This window comes from Marmota flaviventris, chromosome 1 (assembly GCF_047511675.1).
Source record: "Marmota flaviventris isolate mMarFla1 chromosome 1, mMarFla1.hap1, whole genome shotgun sequence".
Taxonomy (NCBI): domain Eukaryota; kingdom Metazoa; phylum Chordata; class Mammalia; order Rodentia; family Sciuridae; genus Marmota; species Marmota flaviventris.
In genome coordinates this window covers 217,208,887-217,230,422 of record NC_092498.1, presented here as the reverse complement: position 1 = coordinate 217,230,422, position 21,536 = coordinate 217,208,887, and the positions used below count along the sequence as shown (strand labels likewise).

At 60.7% G+C, this 21,536-nt stretch overlaps 4 protein-coding genes across 11 annotated transcripts in view; 2 read left to right on the top strand and 2 right to left on the bottom strand.

The window, feature by feature from the left end:
* Positions 1–6,010: 6,010 nt before the first annotated feature.
* On the bottom strand, positions 6,011–11,886 carry Ndufa11 (NADH:ubiquinone oxidoreductase subunit A11). Its single transcript, XM_027952696.2, has 4 exons — positions 11,696–11,886; positions 8,029–8,121; positions 7,603–7,725; positions 6,011–6,196 (listed from the first exon to the last, which is right to left on the bottom strand). Exons 1-4 carry the CDS (start codon positions 11,790–11,792, stop codon positions 6,084–6,086), a joined length of 426 nt encoding a protein of 141 aa, XP_027808497.1. The 5' UTR covers positions 11,793–11,886; the 3' UTR covers positions 6,011–6,083.
* A 1,319-nt stretch (positions 11,887–13,205) lies between these two features.
* Vmac (vimentin type intermediate filament associated coiled-coil protein) lies at positions 13,206–16,892 on the top strand. The gene is made up of 2 exons (XM_027952659.2): positions 13,206–13,406; positions 14,717–16,892. Exons 1-2 carry the CDS (start codon positions 13,216–13,218, stop codon positions 15,033–15,035), a joined length of 510 nt encoding a protein of 169 aa, XP_027808460.1. The 5' UTR covers positions 13,206–13,215; the 3' UTR covers positions 15,036–16,892.
* A 282-nt stretch (positions 16,893–17,174) lies between these two features.
* On the top strand, positions 17,175–19,522 carry Caps (calcyphosine). The gene is made up of 4 exons (XM_027952658.3): positions 17,175–18,086; positions 18,168–18,345; positions 18,523–18,729; positions 18,814–19,522. The coding sequence occupies exons 1-4, from the start codon at positions 18,004–18,006 to the stop codon at positions 18,913–18,915; spliced, it is 570 nt and encodes a 189-aa protein (XP_027808459.1). The 5' UTR covers positions 17,175–18,003; the 3' UTR covers positions 18,916–19,522.
* A 1,015-nt stretch (positions 19,523–20,537) lies between these two features.
* The window catches only part of Ranbp3 (RAN binding protein 3), a 55,094-nt gene continuing 54,095 nt past the window's right edge, over positions 20,538–21,536 (bottom strand). For all 8 annotated transcript variants that reach the window (XM_071603553.1, XM_027952337.2, XM_027952338.2 and 5 more), the window contains 2 exons: positions 20,946–21,129; positions 20,538–20,843 (listed from right to left, as the gene is read on the bottom strand). In XM_071603553.1, coding sequence (XP_071459654.1) covers positions 20,800–20,843; positions 20,946–21,129 — 228 coding nt within the window. In that variant the 3' untranslated portion in view covers positions 20,538–20,799. The remainder of the gene's footprint in view (positions 20,844–20,945; positions 21,130–21,536) is intronic.

The window sequence follows — 21,536 nt, the reverse complement described above, 5'->3', positions numbered from 1 at the left end:
CCCCGTTCCCCAGGAAGTCTCGTGGACACCCAGACTGACCCCTCTTGCTGTGGGACCCCTTCACAGCCTTGCTCAGCCTGGTCACTGGACTGTGAGCCTCAGGAGAGTGGACCAGGACTGTCTCCGCCATCACTGTGTCCTAGTGGCCAGCACAGGGCCCAGCACCCAGCAGGCAGAAGTGTTCCCGTGTCAGCCAGAGGCCCTAGCTCCACCTCTGTCTGCTGTGTGACCTTGGATAACTGAATATCCCTCTCTCAGCCCTGTTTGTCTCATCTGTAAAATGGATACTAATGCCTCTCTTCCAGCCCAAAAGGCACTGAGATGACAAAGAAGTCACGTGGTACAGAAGGCCCTGGACCTGTGCTTGGCACCCAGGACGCAGATCAACAAATGTTTACTTAAAAATCAGGCAAATTAAGGCAAGATCCCACTGTGCACCTGTTAGAGTGGCCCAAATCCAAAACGGTGCCCACTCCAGGTCTGGGGAGGACGTGGAGCTACAGGAACTCCGGCCACTGCTGGTGGTGATGCCGAAGGTGCGGCCACTCCGAGCGGCAGCCTGGCAGCGGGTTACCAAACCAAACCCTCTCTCCGCCACCACCCGGAAGCTCGGCCCTCAGGTCACCCGCAGGAGCAGAAAATTGATGTCACACAAAACCCTGCGCGGTGTTTATGGTAGCCCACACGGAAGCAGCACCTGTGCTTCTGGGTGGATGGCACGGGCTGTTGGCACCACAGAAAGGAGCCCGCAGGCCGCAGAGCGGAGGCTGCCCCCGAGTCCCCGCGGGGAGGCAGCCGGTGCGGTCAGAAGGGGCGGCGCCGCCAGCCAGGGGATTTCGGGCAGCAGACTCTCTGCGCGTCCTCCGAGGGGACCCTGGGGTCACACTGGGGACTTGAGCTAATGATAACGTGTGGCACTGGCTCCTCAGCTGTGGCAGATGGCCCCCCTGAGGCAGGATGGGGAGCTGCCGGAGGGGGGGCTGCGGACACCCCTCCGCGCCTCTGGATTCTCTGCAAACCCAGACCTGCTCCGAGACAGGGAAGTCTGCTAAGGAAGAAGGCTCTTCAGGAGGGCATGGCACCGTCCCCCATGGGCACGACGACACCCACCAGGCGGCTTCTTGCATGCCTGGTGGGCGGCAGCGGAAGACTGGAACAAGGAAGCACACTCTGCCCTGATGTGCCACAGGGTGGAATATTATGCTGCCCCTAAAAGAGCGGGAAGCCCTTGGTTAGAAGGAAGGAACCAGCCCTGCTGTTAAGAGGGGCAGACAGAGCACCTCAGGCCCCGAGTGTGATACGGTCTCTGGGGAAAAGAAATAAACAGACATGCGTGTTTGGGTCTGGTCTCCCTGAAAGGAGAAACTGGACACCGCTGGGGGCCTCTGTGGGTGGTGGGCGGTGGGGTGGCTGAGATGTACCCCAACACCCTTGGGCACCCTTTGAATTCTGTGGCCCAAATTGGTTTTACCTGTTGAAAACATAAAGTATACAATAGATTTTAGAAAGACGGCTGTGGAAATAAGGGCACAGTGAGGGACCGCAGGGCGAAAGCTTCCTGGCCAGGCCAGCCTTGCGCAGCCCCTGCCTGGCTGCACGGGCCCCCAGGGCCTGCCCCCACCTGACTCACCCCCTCCCTCTCCGGCTCCTGGAGTGAGACGTGGGCTGGGCTGGGGACAGGCCGGGAGTGGCCTGGCTGAGCCCTGGAGGCTCCAGCCGAGACCACCCAGCCTCGAACTTGACTGGCTCCAACAAAGGACCCTGCGCACCAGTGGCCAGGCTGGGGGCCCACTTCAAGGGGGACCGCGGAGCGGAGGTGGTGACTGGAGGTGTCCCAAGGCAAAGTGGTTCTCTGGGGGTGTCCCTGGCGTGGGCAGGACCCCCCAACGTAGCCGTGACCAGGGAACCGAGCGGGAGATGCCAGGTTTCCAGCCTCCACGTCCAGCCAGGCGGGACAAGGGGACAGCAGATCCTGGTCCCTCAAAGCCATGACTAGGCTGGCTCTGGGCGCTGAGACGGGGTCTGCCGAGCAGGCGGAGGCACCCGGCCCCTCTCCTACCCTCCCCCGGCCCCCTCTACTTCCAGTGCACCCCTGCTCTGCCGGGCACTCGGGGAGCCCCTGCTGGGCACCGTCTGGGGTGCCAGCGCTGCCAGGGCAAGGGAAGCGCTTCTCCGGGAAGGTGGCCAGCCAGTGGCTGCCGCTGACTTGGGCACTCCAGCGCCCTGCCAGCCTCCCCTCTGTGGCCCCCTCCTGCGCCCCCGGGTCCCCGGGTCCCCAGGGGTGAGGCTCACCTGCCAATCCTTCTTCTTGCTGTTACTCCTGGCCCCAGCCCTGGCCTGGAGCTCAGGAAAGGGCAGAGCCCTCACGGCTCCGTGGCCCCAGCAGCGACCAGGCCTGGCACAGGCAGGTGCTCAGGACTCGTCATGTAGGTCCTGATCCTGAGACCCAGTGTGGACGGCTTCCCTCCTGCCCAGCACAGTCCACACCCCACGGGGAAGCAGGATGCAGGCAGGCTGCAGGCCCCAGGTGAATCTCCTGTCCTTTGCTCACCTGGCGACTCATTCACTCAGGCCACACATATTTCTGAGCCCTGCTGCGGGGTGTGCCCAGCCTGGCCCTCAGGGAGACACTGGCCCACGGAGATTCAGAAGCTGTGAAGGGCCATGGGCAGCGTGAGAAGGTGAAGGGGCATGGAGTCAGCTGACCAGGTGGGAAGAGGTGACGTTTCAGCTGAGAACTGAAGGAAGTAAGGAGGGAGAAGCTGTAGGGACCTTTGGGGAACCCATGTGTGCAAAGGCCCTGGGGCAGGATGGAGCCCAGGAGGAGGAGCAGTGAGGAGCGCAGGGCTACTGGGAGGTGGTGTGGACCTTTAGGAGGTGAAGCCTAGTGGGAGGTCCCTAGGTCACTCGGGGTAAGTCCTCAGAGGGGAGTGTGGGACCTTGCCTTTTCTCTCTGCCTGAGGTAGGCACTCAGCTCTAACCCGCCCCCCCATCAGTTTGCCCCCAGCCCAGGCCCAGGGGCGTCTGGGACTAAGCAAACCCTCGGTGGATGGCCTCAGGTGTTTGTCACAGTGAGGGAGCTGACTACACAGGGACAGAGGGCCGGGCCTTGTGGGGCGCGAGGAGGCTGGGGAAAGCGTGGAGGGCTGTGGCACAGGAGGGACGAGACTCAGGTGCTCCCAGGCGCCCTTTGGCTGCTGTGGGCAGGACATGTATGCGGAGGTGGGATCCCTAGAACAGGGTGGCTTTGCTGCTCCCAGTGTGGAATGAGGGGGGCTGGCAAGGGGCACATCTGGGCAGACTCTGAAGGCAGGGCTCTTGGAGTGGAGGTCAGCGGCCCTCGGAGGTCTTCTCAGCAGCCTCTGGCCCCCTGACACTTAGGCCGCGTCAACAGAACCATTTCCCAGGACTGGGCTTGAGCCCGGGGCTGCTCCCACTGCCACCACCAGCCCTTTCTATTTTAAATTTTGAGACAGGGTCTCAGTAAGTTGCTGAGCCTGGCCTTGAACTTGGCATCCTCCTGCCTCAGCCTCCTGAGCCACTGGGACGACAGGCATATGCCCGCCACTGCACCTAGATTCACGGAACTTTCCAAGGCATCTGTGGAGGCCATCTTGCTTGCGATGGCTCGGCCCCTTGGAAGTCTTTCAAAGACAACCATCAAGTTTCCAGCCACAACTAAAGCCAGTCAAGCAGCGGGCGGGGGACCCCCTCCCTGGCCTGGGGCTCCTCTCCGCAGCGCCCACCTGTGGGTGCAGGTCCTGGAGTGCCCCTCCCCACTTGTCTGCTCCCATCTTTGTTCACGAGAGCTCAGAGGCCCTGGTGGCATCTGGGGGGACTGGGCCAACAGTCTCTCACACCCGTCCCTGTGGGGGACCTGTCCCCAGGATGGGTTCCTGGGGAGTGTGCGCTTTACCCCATGGGCCCCAAATACCTGTCCTTGGCCCAGAAGCCCCCAACTGCTCACTGGCTCTGCCTGTCGCGGAGACTCTTGCCCTTGGGCACACCTTGGGTCTCCCTTTCATGCCCTCCCCTTCCAGGAAGCCCTCCTTGACTCCCAGGGAGGCCGCTGCTCAGCCTGTCCCCCTCCTGGTGACCTGGAGCCAGGGGCTATGTCCAGCTCGGAGCAGTCTCTGGAGGGCTCCCTGCTGCCCCAAACAGGGGCTTCTGCAGGAAGGGGGGAGCGGGGTATCCAGACAGGGCCTCCCCGTGAGGCCTGTGTGGGGGGCAGGGATGACGTCAGCCCCTCACAGTCCTGTAAATGTTTATGGGCCAGGGGGCCTCGGTTTTGGGGTTCCCTGGAGCCCCATGAGCAACCTCCCCCTCCTGCCCCCTTCTGGGGGGCCTGGCAGACACGCTCCGGAACTGGCGGCCAGCCCAGAAAGGGCTGGGTGGGCGGCGAGCAGAGCCCAGGTCTGGCCACCACTCCCCAAACAGGGGGGCATCTGAGGCTGGGAGGGGGGACAGGGCTCCCCCTTGGAAGTCCCACTCTTCCCTGCCCTGCGTCTTGGCTGGCGCCTGTGACAGGTCCTGAGACGATGGCTGGGGAGGGGCCTGCAGGTGGGTGAGGCCTGGGCAGAGCTCGCTAGAAAGGAGCCTGTCCCTGTGGGTGCCAAGCAGGGCGGACACAAGGGAAAGGACGCTCCTCACTGTCCATCGTGGAGCTAAGGGGACCTTGCTGCCCCTCCCGCCAAGCGGAGGCGAGCTCTGCCCCCTGCTGGCCGTGGTGGGGAAGTCCAGGCCAGTGCGGGGCGGAGGGGGGGTGGATGGGTCTGCAGGGGAGCCGTCTCCAAGGAGGCAGCTAAGTGCCGGCCATGGCCGAGGCCCGGCCCAGGGTGGAGCAGGAGTCGAGGGTGGGATTCGAACCCAGCCCTTTCTGAACAGGCTCCTGGTCCCTCTCTGCCCACCGGGTGTCTCCATCCTTTCCCAGGGAGCCCCAAACCCAGGTTCAGGCACCCAGTCCTGGACACAAGCCAAGCTGGCGTCTGGTCCCCTGGGAGCCAGCACTCCGTGACATCTGGACACAAGTCCAGGGAGGGCAAGAGGCAGTGGGGAGGCCAGCAGGGCAGGGGCTGAGGAAGGCACCTGGAGTCGCTGGATACGTGTGGCCATGGCAAGGGGGACAGCCCCCCATAGCTTCCCCCCCCCCCAGGTGGATGGAAAGCTCTGGCCCGCAGGAGCGGATGAGGGCCGTGGCCCCCTGCCCATTCCTGCTGTCCCTGGCCACCAGGCGCAGGGCCCCCGCTCCCCTGGATGGGGCCGGAGAGCCGAGATTCCCGGCGTGCTGGAGCCTGCGCCTCCTCCCTGCCAGGAAGCTCCACGCCAGTTCTGGAGAAGGAGCCGCGGGCCAGGGCCGGGCGTCGCCAGCATTCCGGGGCCACCTAAATCACTCGGCCTGACAGCTGGTGAGCAGGGCTGGCAAGGATGTTGGTGCTTTCCGTGTCACTGCCACCAGCCCCTCACCTGGCCAGGCCATTGGTCCTGGGCAGGGCCGTCCAGGGCTCTCCGCTCTGATGCCCAGGAGTTTGGAGAGGACTGTGTGTGGGGCCCGAGCATGTTTTCCACATGCTGCTGACTTTGGGGAGTGTCCTGGAGAGATGGCCCGTGGCCTGCAGGGTGGTGGCCAGAGCTGAGGAAGGGCTGTGGGCGGCTGGGTCTGGATTCCACTCCCTGGGGTCCTGGGAGGCTCCTGCTCCACCCTGGGGACGGGCTGCGGCCTGGCAACAGGTGCGTCCCTGCCAAGCCTCCTCTCCTGGCTCCCTGTGGCCCTAGTGTGATGCCCCCGCCCCCCAGTTCTGCAAGGCCAGACTGGTGCCCTTGGCCTGGCAGGGACACACCTACAGCCAGGACAGTAGGTGGACCATGTGGGGGTTCCCATCTCCACTCCCTCCCAAGCCCAGAGCCAGGTCGCAGGCCGAGGCCTGTGCCCAGCCTTATCTCCCTTCCTCCTGCCTCGGGACCCGCCCAGCCCCCTTGCTGGCTGCGAGACACCGCTCAGCCCCCAGGACACTTGTACACACACATACGTGGAATTTATTTCTGGGCACATTTGGCCCTGCCTGGCATCTGGGGAGCAGCAGGGCTCACACCTTGGGTTTTGCAAACAGCTCCCACCCCTCCAGCTGGCCCATCTTGAACAGGGCGGCCGCCGTGCCCATGTACACGCATCCAGCAGCAGCAATCCCATAGTTGTGAGCTGCAAGGAAGAGGTGACATCAGGCACACTGTGCCCAGGACGCCTTGGCCCCACCTGCCTGGGGGCTGGACTTGAGCTTCAGGGGGCCCAGCCAGAGCTGGGCTGCTCTGGGGCAGCAGCCCAACCCCCAGCAGGTGCAGGTCCAGGCTGGGTCCTCACTGAGCTCCACACCAAGGGCTCCAGGGACACAGTGCCACCCAGGCTCTGGGCTTGGGAAACACTAGGCAGCAGTGACACTGTGGGGTGTCTCGGCATCACAGGTGTGTGGCTGAACAGCAAGTGCCCTGCTTACCCCAAAGCCACAGGGGCTGGCCGAGGAGGGGGCATGTCCTGCCAACCAAAACCCGCTGGGACTCAGGGAGGCTGGCCTGGGGCAGGGCTGGGCTCTGTGTTGGGACATGGAACCCGGGGCACTTTAACCACTGAGCACGCCCCAGCCCTTTTAATTTTTTTCTTTGAGACAGGGTCTTGCTAAGTTGCTGAGGCTGGCCTAGAACTTGGCACCTTCCTGCCTGAGCCTGCCAAGTCGCTGGGATTGTAGGTGTGGCCACCATTCCCAGTGTCCTCCCCATGGTGTTGACACAAACGCGGCGACTACTAGAGCCCTTGCCACACGCCAGGCAAGAACGGGTGCCAGGCACGGTGGCCTCATTTCCCCTCCTGTGACCCTGAGGCAGGGGCACACAGGGCTGGGGCGGTGGGGACGGGCAGGAAACAGCACTGGACCTATGCCAGGTGGCTCTGCTGCGCGGGGCTGGCCTGCCTCCCCCAGGGCCACCGCCTCTGCTGGCTGCAGGTAGGCCCCCGACTCCAGTTCCTGTATCTGTGCAGTGGGCTGAGAGCAGCTCCCTGTGGACCCTGGGCCTGCACGTTCCTGGATGCTGTGGGGGGCATGGGGGCAGTGCAGGGACATCTCCTCTAAGCTGCTCACGGGTCAATGGTGGAGATAATTAGTGACCTGTGTCCTCTAACAAGACATGACAGACGGGACGTGGAGTGGGAATAGCAGGGGTGGACTGTACAGAGGATCGTTGGGATGGTGATTGGGGACCAACACTAACGTCTGGGGGGGATGACATTCCAGGCAGAGTGCAGCTGTGCAAAGGCCCTGGGGCAGGACTGAACCTTGTGTGTTGGGGCCACAGTGAGGAGACTGTGTGGCTGGAGCAGAGGGTGGAGGGAGGCAGGGGTTGGGGCAGGCGGTGTGAGGCCCTGTGGGCTTGCGCAGCAGCACCTATCACTGCTGGCTGGCCCGAGAGACCAGAGGTGTCTCTGTGGTGACTCCCTGTGCCCAGGCAGTGTTCTGCACACCTGGCTCCCTGGGCTCTTGTCCGGGTCAGAATAGAGAATAGGGTCAGCTGGGGCAGGGGTCCTGTGCTGGGGCGCAGGGCGGGTGGGGTACTCACTACGAGCTCCCAGGGTCAGGCCTCCGGCACAGCCGCCTAGGAAGTAGTTCAGGGGGTCATCAGGCTTCCCGCGGACCTGGGCGCTGAGGCAGGAGGTGATGCCGAACACGGCCCCGATGGCGGCTGCCGGGGACACACAGAGGGCAGGTGCTCAGTCGGAGGCCCAGAGGGGGCATGGCGAGAGACTCCTGGAAGCTCCCTGCCAGCTGGCTGCTTCCCACAGGAGCTTCCCGCCCTGGCACTGCAGCTGGCCCCTGGGACCCCTGCCACAACCCATGTCCCTGACGGAGGAGCACCCTGTGTCCCCCAACGGTTCGGACTGTGGACTGGGCTGGGAGCCAGGGAGAAGTGGCGGTTGTAGAAGATGCTCCCAGACTGAGGGCAAGAGCTGGGCACTAGGGCAGCCAGGAGAACCCCCCTGCTCACCTGCGGTAAATGTATATCGTCCAGCCCGAGCCACTCCTTCGAGGACGGAGTCCGGGGGACGGTGTGTGACACTGTAGACTGACCAAATCAGGCCTGTGGGACAAAGGGAAGGAGGCCAGTCGATCTTGGTCTCCTCAGTGATGAGAAGCAGCCCCTGACCAACCTTAGGCTCCAGGGTTCAGGTGGCCTGCTGGGCACTCTGTCTCTGGGGCCACCCCTCTGTGCCAGGGCTGAGCTGGAGGATGCTCACCCACTCCTGGCCCCTAGGCCTCTCCTTTCTCAAAGCCTGACCAGTGCTGGCTCAGCTGTGGGGTCCCTGCCACCCATACTGGCCCTCAGTGGGGCACTGGCCAGCAGATACGGGACCATCCATGAGGCGAACACAAGAGTGGGACCAAGGGCCTCAAGAGTTGTGGGGCTGCTTCAGGGCTTCATGCCACCAGCTCAGATGCCACAGCAGCACCCCCTACAGGTCTTGGCGCCTAGGTCCAGCTCCCACTCCCATCAAAGCCTCCACTCTCCTGTGGGCCCTGGGCCTCCACCTAAGCCTCCCAGGCAGTGGCTCAGCTCTGAGGCTGCTAAAGCCTCCCTCCTGCCACTCCTGGGACATCCCCCCACACTGGAGGTTTGGGCCTAGGTGTGTCCTTGGCACCTAGCTGGCATGGCTGCCACTCATGCCCACTTGGCCCCACCACTCAGGTCAGCTTTTCCATCTTCACTGTCTCCCCAGCCTCCTGCCCCTGATGCTGACTCCTATGCTCAAGGGGGCCAGGTGGGGGCCAGGCGGTGAAGAGGAAGGAGAGTCCATTCTGGCTGGCCCAGCCGCCCATCAGAGCCTCGCAGGCATGGGCAGCTTTGCCCGCTGCCCTGGGCCTCCCTCTGTGGTGGGTGGGCAGACTGTCGCTGGCTCCTGACCACCCAGCAGCCCAGCACGGCCTCCCCATCTGCTGGCAGGAGCTGCTCGGTGCAGATCCCTCCTTCCTCTCCCTGTGGCCCTCCTGACACGGCCCAGTCACCACAGGGACCTCCTGGGGCCTGAATATCCCAACAAAATGGACTGCCCTGGACAGGCCACAAGGGCAGTCACCGCCCCTCACCCTCTCCAGGCCCTGATGTCCTGTTATCTGCTGCTTCATGGAGATGAGGCGGCCTCAGAGAGCAGAGCAGCTTACCAGAGGCTGCCCAGCAGCCATCTGGGAAACCAGGTGGGTATGACCCAAAGAGTGCCCCTGACAGCTGTCCTTATGCCCAACCTCCAGCTTTTAGGACCCACACGCCCCTCCAGGACGGGCGATGCCCTGCTGCCCAGCTGTGCCTCTATTTCAGTTTGCCCGAGTCTGCCCCACAGGAGCCTCCAGGGGCCCTTCCAGTGAGGACCAACACCTGGGTCCCTGCTGGGCTGCAGAACATGATGGCGCCAGGGCCTGCTCCCCTGGCCCAGCAAGCCCCACCCTCCCCCACACCAAGGCTTACGTGCACCCCATTCGTAAACACTCCCAGACCTTCCTGGGACTCAACGAGTCCTGATCTGGTCTGTGCTGGCCACAGGGTCTTATAACGCTCTCACCCCTCCCAGCAGGAGGAACACTGTTTCAATGATGCTCCCAAACCCACTCACAAGCCTGGTGCGTGGCACTTGTGGGCACATGCCTTTAATCCCAGCAGCTTGGGAGGCTGAAGCAGGAGGAATATGAATTCAAAGCCAGCCTCAGCAACTTAGCAAGGCCCTAAGCAACACAGCGAGACCCTGTCTCTAAATAAAATATAAAAAAGGGCTGGGGATGCGGCTCAGTGGTTAAGTGCCCCTGGGTTCAATTGCCAGTACCAAAACCCCCCCCAAACAAACAAAAAACCCAACAAAACCAGAACCCACTCACAAAGAGACCCTTGGGGAACCTTACTGTCCCTACCCCAGGCATGGATCTTGGCCAAGGGACCTTTTAGCCCATGGACCACGTCCGAGAAAACAGCAAGTGCCCACCGTCCTAGGTCCCCTCCAAAGCCCCTTACCAGGTAGCAGGTGACCTAGGACTCCCTGCTTACCCTTTGGAGGTCAAGACTGCTCCATCACCCTGTCCCCATCATTCACCCATTGTGGTGACCTGCCACTCTTCTTCCTGGAGCCCCTATAAGCACAAGAGGATCTCTACTGACCAGATCTCTCCACTGCCCTCATCCTCCTTTCAAAAACCCCCCTGCAGCCTGCTGCCGGCCTCTTGACCTCCAGATACTCGCACGCAGTGCCTCCAGTCAGGCACAAGCGGTTGCTGCATGCCACAGGTGCCCACCTAGAGCTGCTCCTCCCACATGCACCATTGGGTCACCCACTCATCACGTTACTATATACCTCCTTCCCTCCCAGACTGCTGTGCCCACAGATGCCATCCAGGGACTTCCATGAAGCAAGTGGCCACCCTTGGATGAGGGTGGCAGGAGATGAAGGGGGTGGGACCGGAAGGGGAGTAGTGCCCACAGAGCTAGTGACCCCCCAAATGTCGCCCTCAGTGACTCCCCAACGCCGCATGTCTGACAAGGTTTCTCTCTCGCTGCTCCCCCAGTGCCCTCCAGTGAGTCCCCTCACTAGCCGTGCCCACCACGTCAGGCTCAGAGACTCCTGCGTGTGAGCATGCGCACTTCTTCATGGCCCTCCACTTATGGACACAACACCCCCATTCCATTCATTTATTTTATGTGATGCTGAGGATCGAAGCTGGTGCCTCATGCTCTGCCACTGAGCCTCAGCCCCAGGCCCACTGCCCTCAAAATCTCCTCAAAGAGGCCGGGATGGAGTTCTGGGTCCGGCCTCGCCCCAAGAAGAGGCCCAGAATGCCTCTCAAGTGACTCCCTCCTGCTTTCACATCCCTTCAAACATGACCACCCCCCCCCCAAAGTCCTTCCAGACATTTCCTAATGTCATGTCTCCCCTTAAGAATGTGCCAGAATGACTTCCCCTCCTGGACCCCCATCCCTCCAAGGGGGACCCGCAGACCCGGCCTTGCAGCCGGGCTCCCAAACGCTGAGGGATGGTTAATGCGCCTCTTTCAGTCCGGAAGCGCTCCCTAGGGCCACCCTAATCCAACTGCGACCAGGAGGGTCTCAGTCCCTGCCAGGCCCGAGAGATGGTGGTGGCCAAAGTCATTTACTTCCCAGCGGGGCAGAGAATGAAAGGAGAAGGTGCCCGGGAAACCCTCCTGGGAAGGGGCGGGCACTGGGACGACCGGGCTGCGGGTGCCTGGGCCCACCTCACCTAGGATCCCACTGGTGGCCCCATCAGAAGCCCCGGGCACACCTGACCCTACAAAGACCTCATCGCACCCCGGAGCGCCCTCAGGCTTCTGGGACCGCTCCCGACACCGCAGTGACGACCTCCTCGAGTCCCTTCAAGGCTGCCCCGCGAGGGAGTCTCACAGGGGACCTCGAAGCCCTCCCGGTCTCACTGCGCAGCCTCCCGGAGCCTGGAGAAGGCTCCACCAACCCCTCCCGCCTCGCCCGCGGTCCCCGTGCCCGGCTTGTCACCTGAGCCACGACCTCCCGGGGCCCTCCGACCCCGCCAGGTCCCCCAGCCGCGCGGCCGCGGGAGCCCGGCGCGCAGGACCCTCGGGCGGCGCCGCGGCCCCGTGACCTCCTGCGCCCTCGCGCTCCGCTGCCGGGGCCGGCCGGCGCTCACCCACTGCGCCGCCGATACCGGTGCTGGCGTAGGCTTTGCGGTGGCACTCGGTGCCGTCGGGGATGTCCAAGAACTGTCGAAGAAGACTCGGAGCCATGGCCGCGCAGCCCCGAGCCCACACCGCCGACCCCGCGGGCTCCGCGCTCCCAAGGGCAGCCGCTGCCGACTCTCGCGAGACTTCCTGGGGAAGTGCGCGCAACCTCCCTGACCGAGGGGCCGGCAACAAGCGCGCAACTTTATTGAGCTCCGCGGACATGCACACGGGTCGCGCGCATGCGTAGGGGGGCGGGCCTGGCCTAAGGAAGCACGAGTACGCAGGGTCGATTGACAGAGGGGGAGCTAGTCCCGGCTCAGGGAGTCCTAGGTTAGGGACGGTTTACTACTGGAGGTGGGGTCTGTTCTACAGGGCAGACTGACGGGAGCTAGGTCTACCGCCACGTACAGACTAGGTATGTGGCCCCTCTTAGCGCCCGAATCTGTATGGGACGTTGTCATGCCCTGTGACCAATATCCAAACAGGAGTCTGAACCGGGTGCCACTAAACTTTAGGATGTGGCCAGGATAGAGGCGAAGTTTAATGGAAACGTGACCAATTCTGGGATCTTAGTGGGAAGCGTTCTGTGCCCGAACCGTGTAGGAAGAAGTATGTCTCGGTTTGAGGGCGTGGCCCAAAACGAAGGAATAACCCGGAGGGGTTTGACCAACCCCGCGCGGTTGTTTCTGATCTGCGGCTGCTAATTCCCAGGAAGGGAGCGGGGGTGGCGCTCGGAAGGTAGAGGTCCTTGGGTTAGACGGAGGAGCGTGAAGGAGGGGAAGGGGTTGTGGGGTAGGGGGATAGTAGAAAGAACATCATCACCCTATGTGCATATATGATTACGCGGCCGTGACTCTCCGTCATGTAGAAAGGAAGTCACACTCCATTTATGTGTGATGTGTCAAAATGCACTCTACTGTCATGTATAACTGATTAGCACACAGAAGCATCAAGAAAAGGAAAAAGATAAAAATACAGTTGACATAAAGTTAGAAAAGAAGAAAGAAAAGAGCAGCTTATGTTAGCCTAAAGCGCGTCTGTTCTTGGACTGCCCCTGACAGAGACGTGGCCAATGGTGTGGGCCCCAGAGGAAAGCAGCCTGTTCCGGCGGGCGCGCTGGTGCCTGCCGCGGCCGAGAGTTCCGGACCATTCCGGGTGTCACTTTCTAAGTAGGGCGGGGCTTGTCTGGAAAATTCGACCAATCCCGTGAGCTGAACGAATTGCCCCTGGACCAGGCCTACACGGGGGCGTGTTCTGTCAAGATCTTGACCAATCTTAGGCTAGGCTTAAGGGCGGACTTTCAAGATGCTTGAATCAGTGAGGGCGTTCGGTTTCCAGAGACGCACAGCCCAGCTCCGGAGGCGGGGCCTAGAGAAGGGCTCCTGCCAATCGTGCTAAGGCCCTGAGGGGGTGTGGCCCACTTTGGGGCGTGGCTGCCTGTTCCGGGCCGCCCGGGGGCGTGTCCGGCCTGGACCGCGGCAGGGCCATGTCCGCGCCGCCCGCGTTGCAGATTCGCGAGGCGAACGCACACCTGGCTGCGGTTCACCGGCGCGCGGCGGAGCTGGAGGCGCGGCTAGAGGCCGCGGAGCGCACGGTGAGCGCCCAAGCAGAGCGCCTGACCCTCCAAGATCAGCAGTTGCGCGCCGCCCTGGACGAGCTGGGCCACGCCAAAGACCGGTGAGACTGGGATCCGGCCAGGTGACTTCCCAGAGGAGGTGGGCGGAGGCAGAGATGAGATTGGACGGGGAAGAAGAGTAGGAACACTGTGAATTCACGTGGGGGCTGGACTGCTAATGGGATTGGAGGAAGAAAAAAAGAAAAACACAAAGCAAAACTCGGATTAGTCCTCAGGATGTAAATGAAGATATACGTGTGAATTTGTAACTTCAAATAGCCTATTTTTCCCACAAGGCAAGATCAGCGGGTACTGACTGGCACAGGGAGCACCTACTCCCTGGTGTCGGCACTGGGAGCCATGGCAGTTTCTTGAGCAGGGGAAGATATGATCATATCAGCATTTTTGAAGAGTTCCTTTTGGCAGCTGAAGATTGAAAGAGATGAGACAAGTACCCAGGGAGGAGGGAGGACCTGGGGTCCAGATGCGGAACAAGGAATTCAGAGCTCATTGGATTCATCCATTTGTTTTAATGAGCACCTGATATGTGCCAGGTGCTGGGCTGGGTCTGGAGCACATTGGTAAGAGAGAGACATATCATTGGGTGGTTATATCATGGGATGATCAAGGTTTGTGATAGGAGGGGGCAGATCACACAATCTCAGGGACCCAAAGGGAGGCTTCCTGGAGGAGCCATCAAAACATGAGAAATGGGAAAAGATGTTGAGGATCAGGAACTGCAGAAAGATGGGGAGTGGTGAGCTGTTGTGGCTTGGCATCTCAGAAAACAAGGTTTATTTCTCACAGTTCTGGAAGCTGGAAGTATGCAATCAGGGTGCCAGTTGGTTGGGTTCTGGTGAAAGTACCCTGGCTTGCAGACTTCCACCTGTTGCTTGTTCTTGGTGGCAGAGAGACCGAGCAAGCTCTCTGGTGCCTCTTCTTATAAGGACACTAATTCTGTCATGGGATCACAACCTCAGACTTCATTTAACCCTAATTACCTCCCAAAGCCTCCATCTTTTTTTTTTTTTAAAGAGAGAGAGAGAGAATTTTAATATTTATTTTTTAGTTTTCGGCGGACACAACATCTTTGTTTGTATGTGGTGCGGAGGATCGAACCCGGGCCTCACGCACGCCAGGCCAGCGCGCTACCGCTTGAGCCACATCCCCAGCCCCACAAAGCCTCCATCTTGTGGGTGGGGATTTAGGGCTCTATCACATGAACTGGGTGGAGACACAGAGTCAGTAACTGAGAGGGGCCTGGAGGCAGTGGTGGGGACAGCCATGGGGAGCTGTGGGAGGGCTGGGAGCAGGGGGGAGCTGCCCCTCTGCTCTCCCACCATCCTAACTGCCCCGCTTTGCCTTCCCGCAGTGAGATTGCCGCTCTCCAGGAGCAGCTGCTGACCTCCGAGGCCGCCATCCACAGCCTGCAGGCTGCTGTGCGCCAGAGGGATGAACTCATCCAGCAGTTGCAGCCACGGGCCAAGCTGCTACAGGACATTTGTCGCCGGCGGCCACCCCTGGTCGCATTGCTGGCTGACCTGGCTGAGGCCGAGCGTCTGGGGCCCTTGCCAGCCAGTGACCCAGGCCATCTACTCCCCAGTGGGCCTGGCCCACCCCTTGCCAACAGCACTGGTGAGAAGGTGGACCAGGACCACCCCCAGCCTACGATGTTTGGGACCACAGTGTGAGCCTCAGAGCAGATTCCAGAATGAAAGCAGAAGGCTCCTTTGGGGATTTCCACCTGTGTCAAGGGGCAGAGCCACGATCCTTTCCAAACATCAGAGCAATCTAAAAAGGCCAAGTTTCCAATTGGGCCCATAGGCCAAATACACATGTTTAATCTGACAAGTTAAAACAAATGACAAAACTTTGAATCCATCCTCTTGTTGAACAACTGGTGATGCTTCCAGAGAAGCTGGATATCTGGCTTCAGACCTGGCTGGTCTCGTCTGGCTCTGAGTCCAGGGTACCCTTTTATCCAGGGTGAGTTCTATTGGTGCCCTCACCTCTGAGGCTGTTGACCTGGCCCTGGAAGCATCTGAATTTGAGACATCTGTCTGGTGGAGACAGATGGCATCAAGTTCCACAAGATTTGTTGTCCTTGGCCTTGATACTGTTCCTCCTGACACACCCTAAAGTGTTTCTTAGCTTTTGACCTTGGACCACAGCTAGGGGCTGGAAGCCTCATGCCAATCTGCATTGACCATGTGATGACACATTTCTATCCTAGATCTCTGTCCCCTAACTCTGACCTTTCCTCCACATTTACTCCCAAAGGATGAGCAGGCAGGGGTGACAGCCGAGATGCTTTCCTCAGGGTGCGCTGCCTGGGACCTGCACGCGGGCTCTTCTCTCTTCCTATAACTTTCCCCCCCCAGATTGCCACATGATTGGCTCCTTGTCACTCAGGTCTTTGCTCAGATATTACCTCGAAGAGGCCTTCTGTGACCATCTTACTTGGAGTAGTCCCTCCTTTACCCTGCCAGCCCTGCCCACCATCATTCCATGCCATTCTCTTTATGGAGTGTCACACTATCTCACCAGTAGCGTCAACTCTTTGACAGCAGGGTTTTTGTCTCTTGTTCTGTTTGTCACCAGTGCCTGACATTTCTCAGAGCCCCCCTCAGGGACAGGGATGGTCCTGTGAGCCCTGAGGGAGCCCCTCCCCAGGGCCAGCCAAGCTTGTGTGGCAGCGTGCAGAGACACTGTTTTTTAACTCCTTGTGTCTAGCTGTCCTTGCCGCCCAAGGCACTCAGGGAACTTTGCTCTTTATCAAACCAAGGAGGGGACTCAGGCCCTGTACCTCCCGCTCCCTGCCTGGCGGGCCGCCTTCAAGGCTCCATACTCAGGGAATTGTCATGCCAGCAAGTGCCCAAGAACAGGGACTGTTTCAACGGGCGGTCATTCACAGCCCTGGGATGGTGCCGCCTTCCTGCCTGCATCCAACAGTGACTCTCAGTGCAGTGACAATGGCCCCATTTTCCTCTCTGGATGAACAAGGGAGCTGCTGTTTGCACAAAGGGAAGCAGGCTGGGGACTGTCTGCCCTCAAGCATAAACCGTCTTGCTTTCTCTGCTGGGCCCTTCATCCTCTCCCTGGCGTGGGCAGGAGAGCTGGCCCTGCATGTTGTGCGTGATCCTGGTTGGGGTCCTGCGGGCTTTGGAGACAGGAGTTCCAGTGCAGGGAGCTGGTGCCACAGTTGTCTAATCTGGACAGCACACGTCGACACCAGACTTGTCCCCTTCTCACAGCTGTGGGCAGAGGCCTCCAAGTAAAGCCGCCCGGCCTCCAGTTCCGCAAGGCCAGGGCAGCGTCCCGTGCTGGGAGGTTGCTGGAATTCTCTATTTTCTGTGGGGCTGGGGAGGGTGCCCAGAGCCCCCCACACTGGGCAAGGGCTCCGGCACTGAGCTGCACTCCCAGCCTGGCATCGTGTTTTTAAAAAAGTGAAAATTTCCGGGGGCGTAGTCCAGCGTATACCTAGCTTGTGGGGGACCCTGTATTCCACCCCCAATGCAAAAATAAAAAACCCAAAACAATTATAAAAATTGATTATATTTTCATTTTTTACAGAAGAAAATTGCGGCATGTAACACTCATTTAAAAGAAATTCATCTCTGCCCACTCAAGAATTTTGGGCTGCAGTAGCCTTCTGAATTTGTGCAGTGAGATGTCACTTAAGTTTCTTGTCAACCACCAAGTCATGGCACAGGGTGGCTTGTAATCTGGGTTGTTTCTTCGCCCTGGGGTCACTTCCAGCAGTATGGCATGATGGTATGTGAGAGGTGGCCCTGTTTTGGAAATTCTCCTCTGATGCCCTGGTCCGTGCAGGTGGCAGGTCCCCGTGCCTTCAGTCCCAGGAGGTCCTGTCACCTCAGCTGGCATTCATGACCCATAGAAGGCCTCTAGCTTGGCAGAGCCCAGGGTCACTTCTCCATTTGGTCCAAATGGAGAGGTTTGGTTTGAGGACCAAAAAGCAACCCACAAAAAGATCTGTAATGACAAAATACTGTAACTGGTTCATAAATCTACCAGAGACAGCTTTGTCACGATGTGGTGACATCTCTAAAAGTTCGCTCTCAGCTCAGCATTCACCGACTCTGAAGACCTCCTGTTGGACATGGGCCTGGGCAGTTCCTGGGGCCCCAGGACCTTGAGTTCTTTTGAACTTTAATCTTTTAGCAGTTTCATCAACCCTGGCTTTGCTTTGGCTGAGCTGCCCAGTAAATCCCTGAGAGGGAAAGGGACTTGCCCGGGGCCACACAGCAATCAGGTCTTCTCTCTGCCCAGGACTGCCTATTCCCCTGGGCTGTGTAGCCTCTCTCTCTTCCCTGTGACCAGCAAGAGTCCCTGCTTGTCTGGGCCTGGCTGTAGCCCAGGCCTGGACCTCTTGGGGCTGCGAGTGAGTGAGCAGATCTCTCAGCACCGCCATCAGCCTCAGCACGTGGAGAGTTAACAGCTGGGCCCCTCCCAGTCTCCAGAGCCACCACCCTTAGCAACGGTCTTGCCAGGCAGGACGCAGACCTAACACAGAGCAAAGTCAGCAGGACTTGGGGACAGACACAGGCCAGCCAAGCAAGTGTGGGTTGGTTGGCAGCTTGAAGCCTGTGCCTGGCTAGCTGGGTGGGAAGTCCCAAGTGCCCACAGACCCGACCCAGAATGGATGCCGTGGATGCCACTGTGGAGAGGCTGCGGGCACAGTGCCTGTCCCGAGGGGTCTCAGGCATCCGGAGCTTGGCCAGGTGACGGGGTCTTCTGCAAACCTTCCAGACTCCAGCCCTGGGGTTGCCTGCCATCCAACCATAACCACCCCCCCACCCCAGGTTTTTCCGTCGCCTGGACCAGGATGGGAGCCGAGTGCTGGATGCCAGGGAGCTCCGGCGGGGCCTGGCAGAATTGGGGATGTTGCTGGATGAGGCCGAAGCAGAGGGTGTGTGCAAGCGCTGGGACCGCGATGGCAGCGGGACACTGGACCTGGAGGAGTTTCTGCGGGCCCTGAGGGTGAGGCCCACTTCTGGGTATCCAAGGACACAAGAGTCAGGGAGGCTGACTCACCCCTAAGGATTGCTATCAGGAAGCGCCCATCAGGGGTGACATCCTGTCCTGTCAATCTTGGGGGAGGGGTGTGCTGGGGACACCCTACCCTCTGCCTCCAGTCACCACCAACCCCTCCCCCAGCCCCCCATGTCCCAGGCCCGGGAGGCAGTCATTGCGGCTGCCTTTGCCAAGCTGGACCGCAGCGGGGATGGCGTGGTGACTGTGGACGACCTCCGTGGAGTGTACAGTGGTCGTGCCCACCCCAAGGTGCAGAGTGGGGAGTGGCAGGAGGACGATGTGCTCCGCTGCTTCTTGGACACCTTCGACTCCTCCGAGAAGGACGGGCAGGTGGGTGGATGCCCACGCAGGGCTCTCCTCCCCCCAAGGTGGTGTCCAGCCTTGGCCCCCCAGTCACAGCCTGTCTGCCCACAGGTCACACTGGCAGAATTCCAGGACTACTACAGTGGCCTCAGCGCCTCCGTGGACACAGATGAAGAGTTTGTGGCCATGATGACCAGTGCGTGGCAGCTGTGAGCAGACTGCCCTCGCTCAGCTGGTGCCCAGAGCCGAGGACCCCTCCCACCTGCCTGAGCCGGCCCCTCCCCAGACAGCCCCAGCAGGGACACGAGTGGGATTTGAGTGGGAGTGGAATCCGTGAGAACTGAGCCTGAGGAATTGGTGAGACCAGGCCTCCTGCTGGGCCACCAGGCAGACGTGGGACAAAAGTTCCAAAGGTCACTGGCTCTGGACCCCAGGGAAAGCGGCCCTTAGGCCGCTTGTTGACCAAGGCCCCAGTCACTGCAGGTACCCTCACTCCCTCCCCTGTGGATCCCGTAGAGAGCCAGGTGACCCCTGAGGGGGAAGCAAACAGCAGGTCCGAGTGGAGGCTCCACATGGAGGCCAGTCTTGGAAGGCAGTTTGGACTCCTGCCCAGGTGTGGAGTGCGAGGCAGGGCAGGGGTGCTCGGGCAGCCAGGCTACTTGGGCACCTCTCCCTGTGAGGCGTAAGCTGTTCCTGGCTGGGCTGTCTGGCTTCCTGAGGCCCCTGGGGCATGCAGGAGGCTGGGGTTTTAGTTAAAAGTTTTAATGTAGTTCCCAAATACATTTCATATGACAATCTTACATAAATGTTCCAAAACACATGGGCATTGTCTGGTTTTCCTTGTCACTAGTTGGCTAAGGCGTAAAGCAGAGAAGTGTGACCGGATCTCCTGGGCAGGCCTCTGGTGTCTCCCCTGGCTCAGGCTTGCAGGGGGCTGGGCAGTGCAGACCCACAGAGCCACCCTGGCCCTGGGGCTTCTGGCTGCCCCTGGAGGTGTGGGTGGCACAGCTGCAAATCGGGGCCTCCTCTTCACCCCGGGGGGGGGGCCAGGGCTGGGGGATTTCCTCTAAAGTCCTGAGGAGCCTTGTGCACAAGGTCCACCTCCTCTATGGGTTGCCCTACGGGGTGGTACCCAGGCACCCACTCCTGTATGCTGCGTGCATGGGGACAGCGTACTGTCTGGGACCTGGTCCCCATGGCTAGCTAGGGCCCTGCTGCCTCTCCCAGAGGTCCCAGCCCGTTGTGAGGGTATGATGTCCAGGGCTGTGCAAGGAGTGGCCCACAGCAGGAAGCAGGCTGGCGCCAGGTGCCCGCGGACAGATGGATCACATGATGTGGACGGGGAAGAGGCTACTAGGGGTCCCTGGGGCCCCTCCCAGGCTCCGTGGCCTTTTTTTAGATAGGCATCTCCAGACCTAGGCCAGATGGAAGCGGACACCCCACCGTCCCGTGACTCAGCTTATAGGAACCCAGGTGGGCAGAGTGGGGGCCTACTGACCCTGGCTCAGAGGCCAGGACCACAAGAACAAGCCCTCAAGGAGCTGTGCCTGCTCAGCGCAAGAGAGCAACTCAATCCCAGAACTGAAAACAAAGCCTTTGGAAATTAAAAAGTTGTAAAATATAAACCCATCAAATCAGAATATGGGAGACAAAGAGCCACACGGAGCACCCAGGCCCAGTGCTGGCTCCTGGAGCAGAGCCCAGGCTTGGCCACTGCTCCCAGGCAGGTGCCACCCATGCAGGAGGGAGGGTGCGGTGGCAGGGGGGCCAGAGGCCCTTGCTGCACCCAGAGGCTGCGACACGCAGGGTGAAGAAACCAGGTCTCCCAGTCCCAGTGAGAAGCTGTGACAAGTCTTAATGTGCCATTTCAGAGGAGGGGCAGGGAGGAACGTTCTTTTTTTTTTGCTCATCAATATGATGAGGTCTCATGTCCCAAACCACATCCAGGCAGCTCCCGAGTGAGTCTGCTTTCCAACGGACGCAGATCCAGACTGTGGTCAACCCAGTGGGTGTGGCTCCGCCCATGGTGCCGCTGCCTGCGGGGAGGGGGCGGGCAGCAGACAGACGACCAAGCAGCAGCCTCCTGTGCGCCGGCTGCTATGTGCTCCCAGGCGTCTGCCCGTCACCTTCCTCACCTGCGCCTGCGGGAAGAGCAGCGTCACCTTGGGGCCAGTTCTGGCTCGGCCCACATGGGCCGGGAGGTCAGCTCTGGGCCCCTCCTGGGCAGGCAGTGCCTGGCTCACCGGCCCCGGCAGCCCCCGAGGGAGCCAGCACATCATCATCGCTGTCATCCTCCTCGTGGGATGGGGCGGCCCCAGGCTCAGGGGCGGGCATCTTGGCCTCTTGTTCCTGCTCCACACGGCTGCGAAGGGCCAGGATGCGGTGGTGTAGGGCAGCGTACAGCTGGCCTGTGTCCTTGGAGCTGGCCTGGGGGAGGCAGGGGGTTGTGAGGGCCCTGGGACCCATCCTGCTGGGGATGGGGGTGGGAGGTGTCCTACTCACAAGGGGACCTGGCTTGCCAACCGGTCACATCCATAAGGCCATCCCCACCCCTAGGTGGCTGGGAGGATACTGGGGCCAGGACACAGAGGTCAAGATTGGGGACACGTGTCATCCGTTCACATGACACAGGATGGGGTGACCAACACACAGGGTTGTTTGTCCTAAGCACACCTCTGACCTTGGCCAGCCCCTAAGGGGGAGACAGGGAGAAGGAAACAGAGGGTGAGGCTTCCTTCTGGGTGTGCTGACCTCAGGGCACACCCCATTCTCCACAGCTAGAACACAGGTCTGGGTGACACCCACAGGAGTCTACCTCCCAGAGTCCAGGCAAG

Coding starts and splice junctions, on each gene's coding strand:
- Ndufa11 (XM_027952696.2), bottom strand. CDS start 11,792: ATGGCTCCGAGTCTTCTTCGACAGTTCTTGGACATCCCCGACGGCACC. Junction 8,122..11,695: donor CGGTATCGGCGGCGCAGTGG/GTGAGCGCCGGC, acceptor TTTGTCCCACAG/GCCTGATTTGGTCAGTCTAC. Junction 6,197..7,602: donor CCTGACCCTGGGAGCTCGTA/GTGAGTACCCCA, acceptor TCTTCCTTGCAG/CTCACAACTATGGGATTGCT.
- Vmac (XM_027952659.2), top strand. CDS start 13,216: ATGTCCGCGCCGCCCGCGTTGCAGATTCGCGAGGCGAACGCACACCTG. Junction 13,407..14,716: donor CTGGGCCACGCCAAAGACCG/GTGAGACTGGGA, acceptor GCCTTCCCGCAG/TGAGATTGCCGCTCTCCAGG.
- Caps (XM_027952658.3), top strand. CDS start 18,004: ATGGATGCCGTGGATGCCACTGTGGAGAGGCTGCGGGCACAGTGCCTG. Junction 18,087..18,167: donor GGCATCCGGAGCTTGGCCAG/GTGACGGGGTCT, acceptor CCCCCACCCCAG/GTTTTTCCGTCGCCTGGACC. Junction 18,730..18,813: donor CCTCCGAGAAGGACGGGCAG/GTGGGTGGATGC, acceptor GTCTGCCCACAG/GTCACACTGGCAGAATTCCA.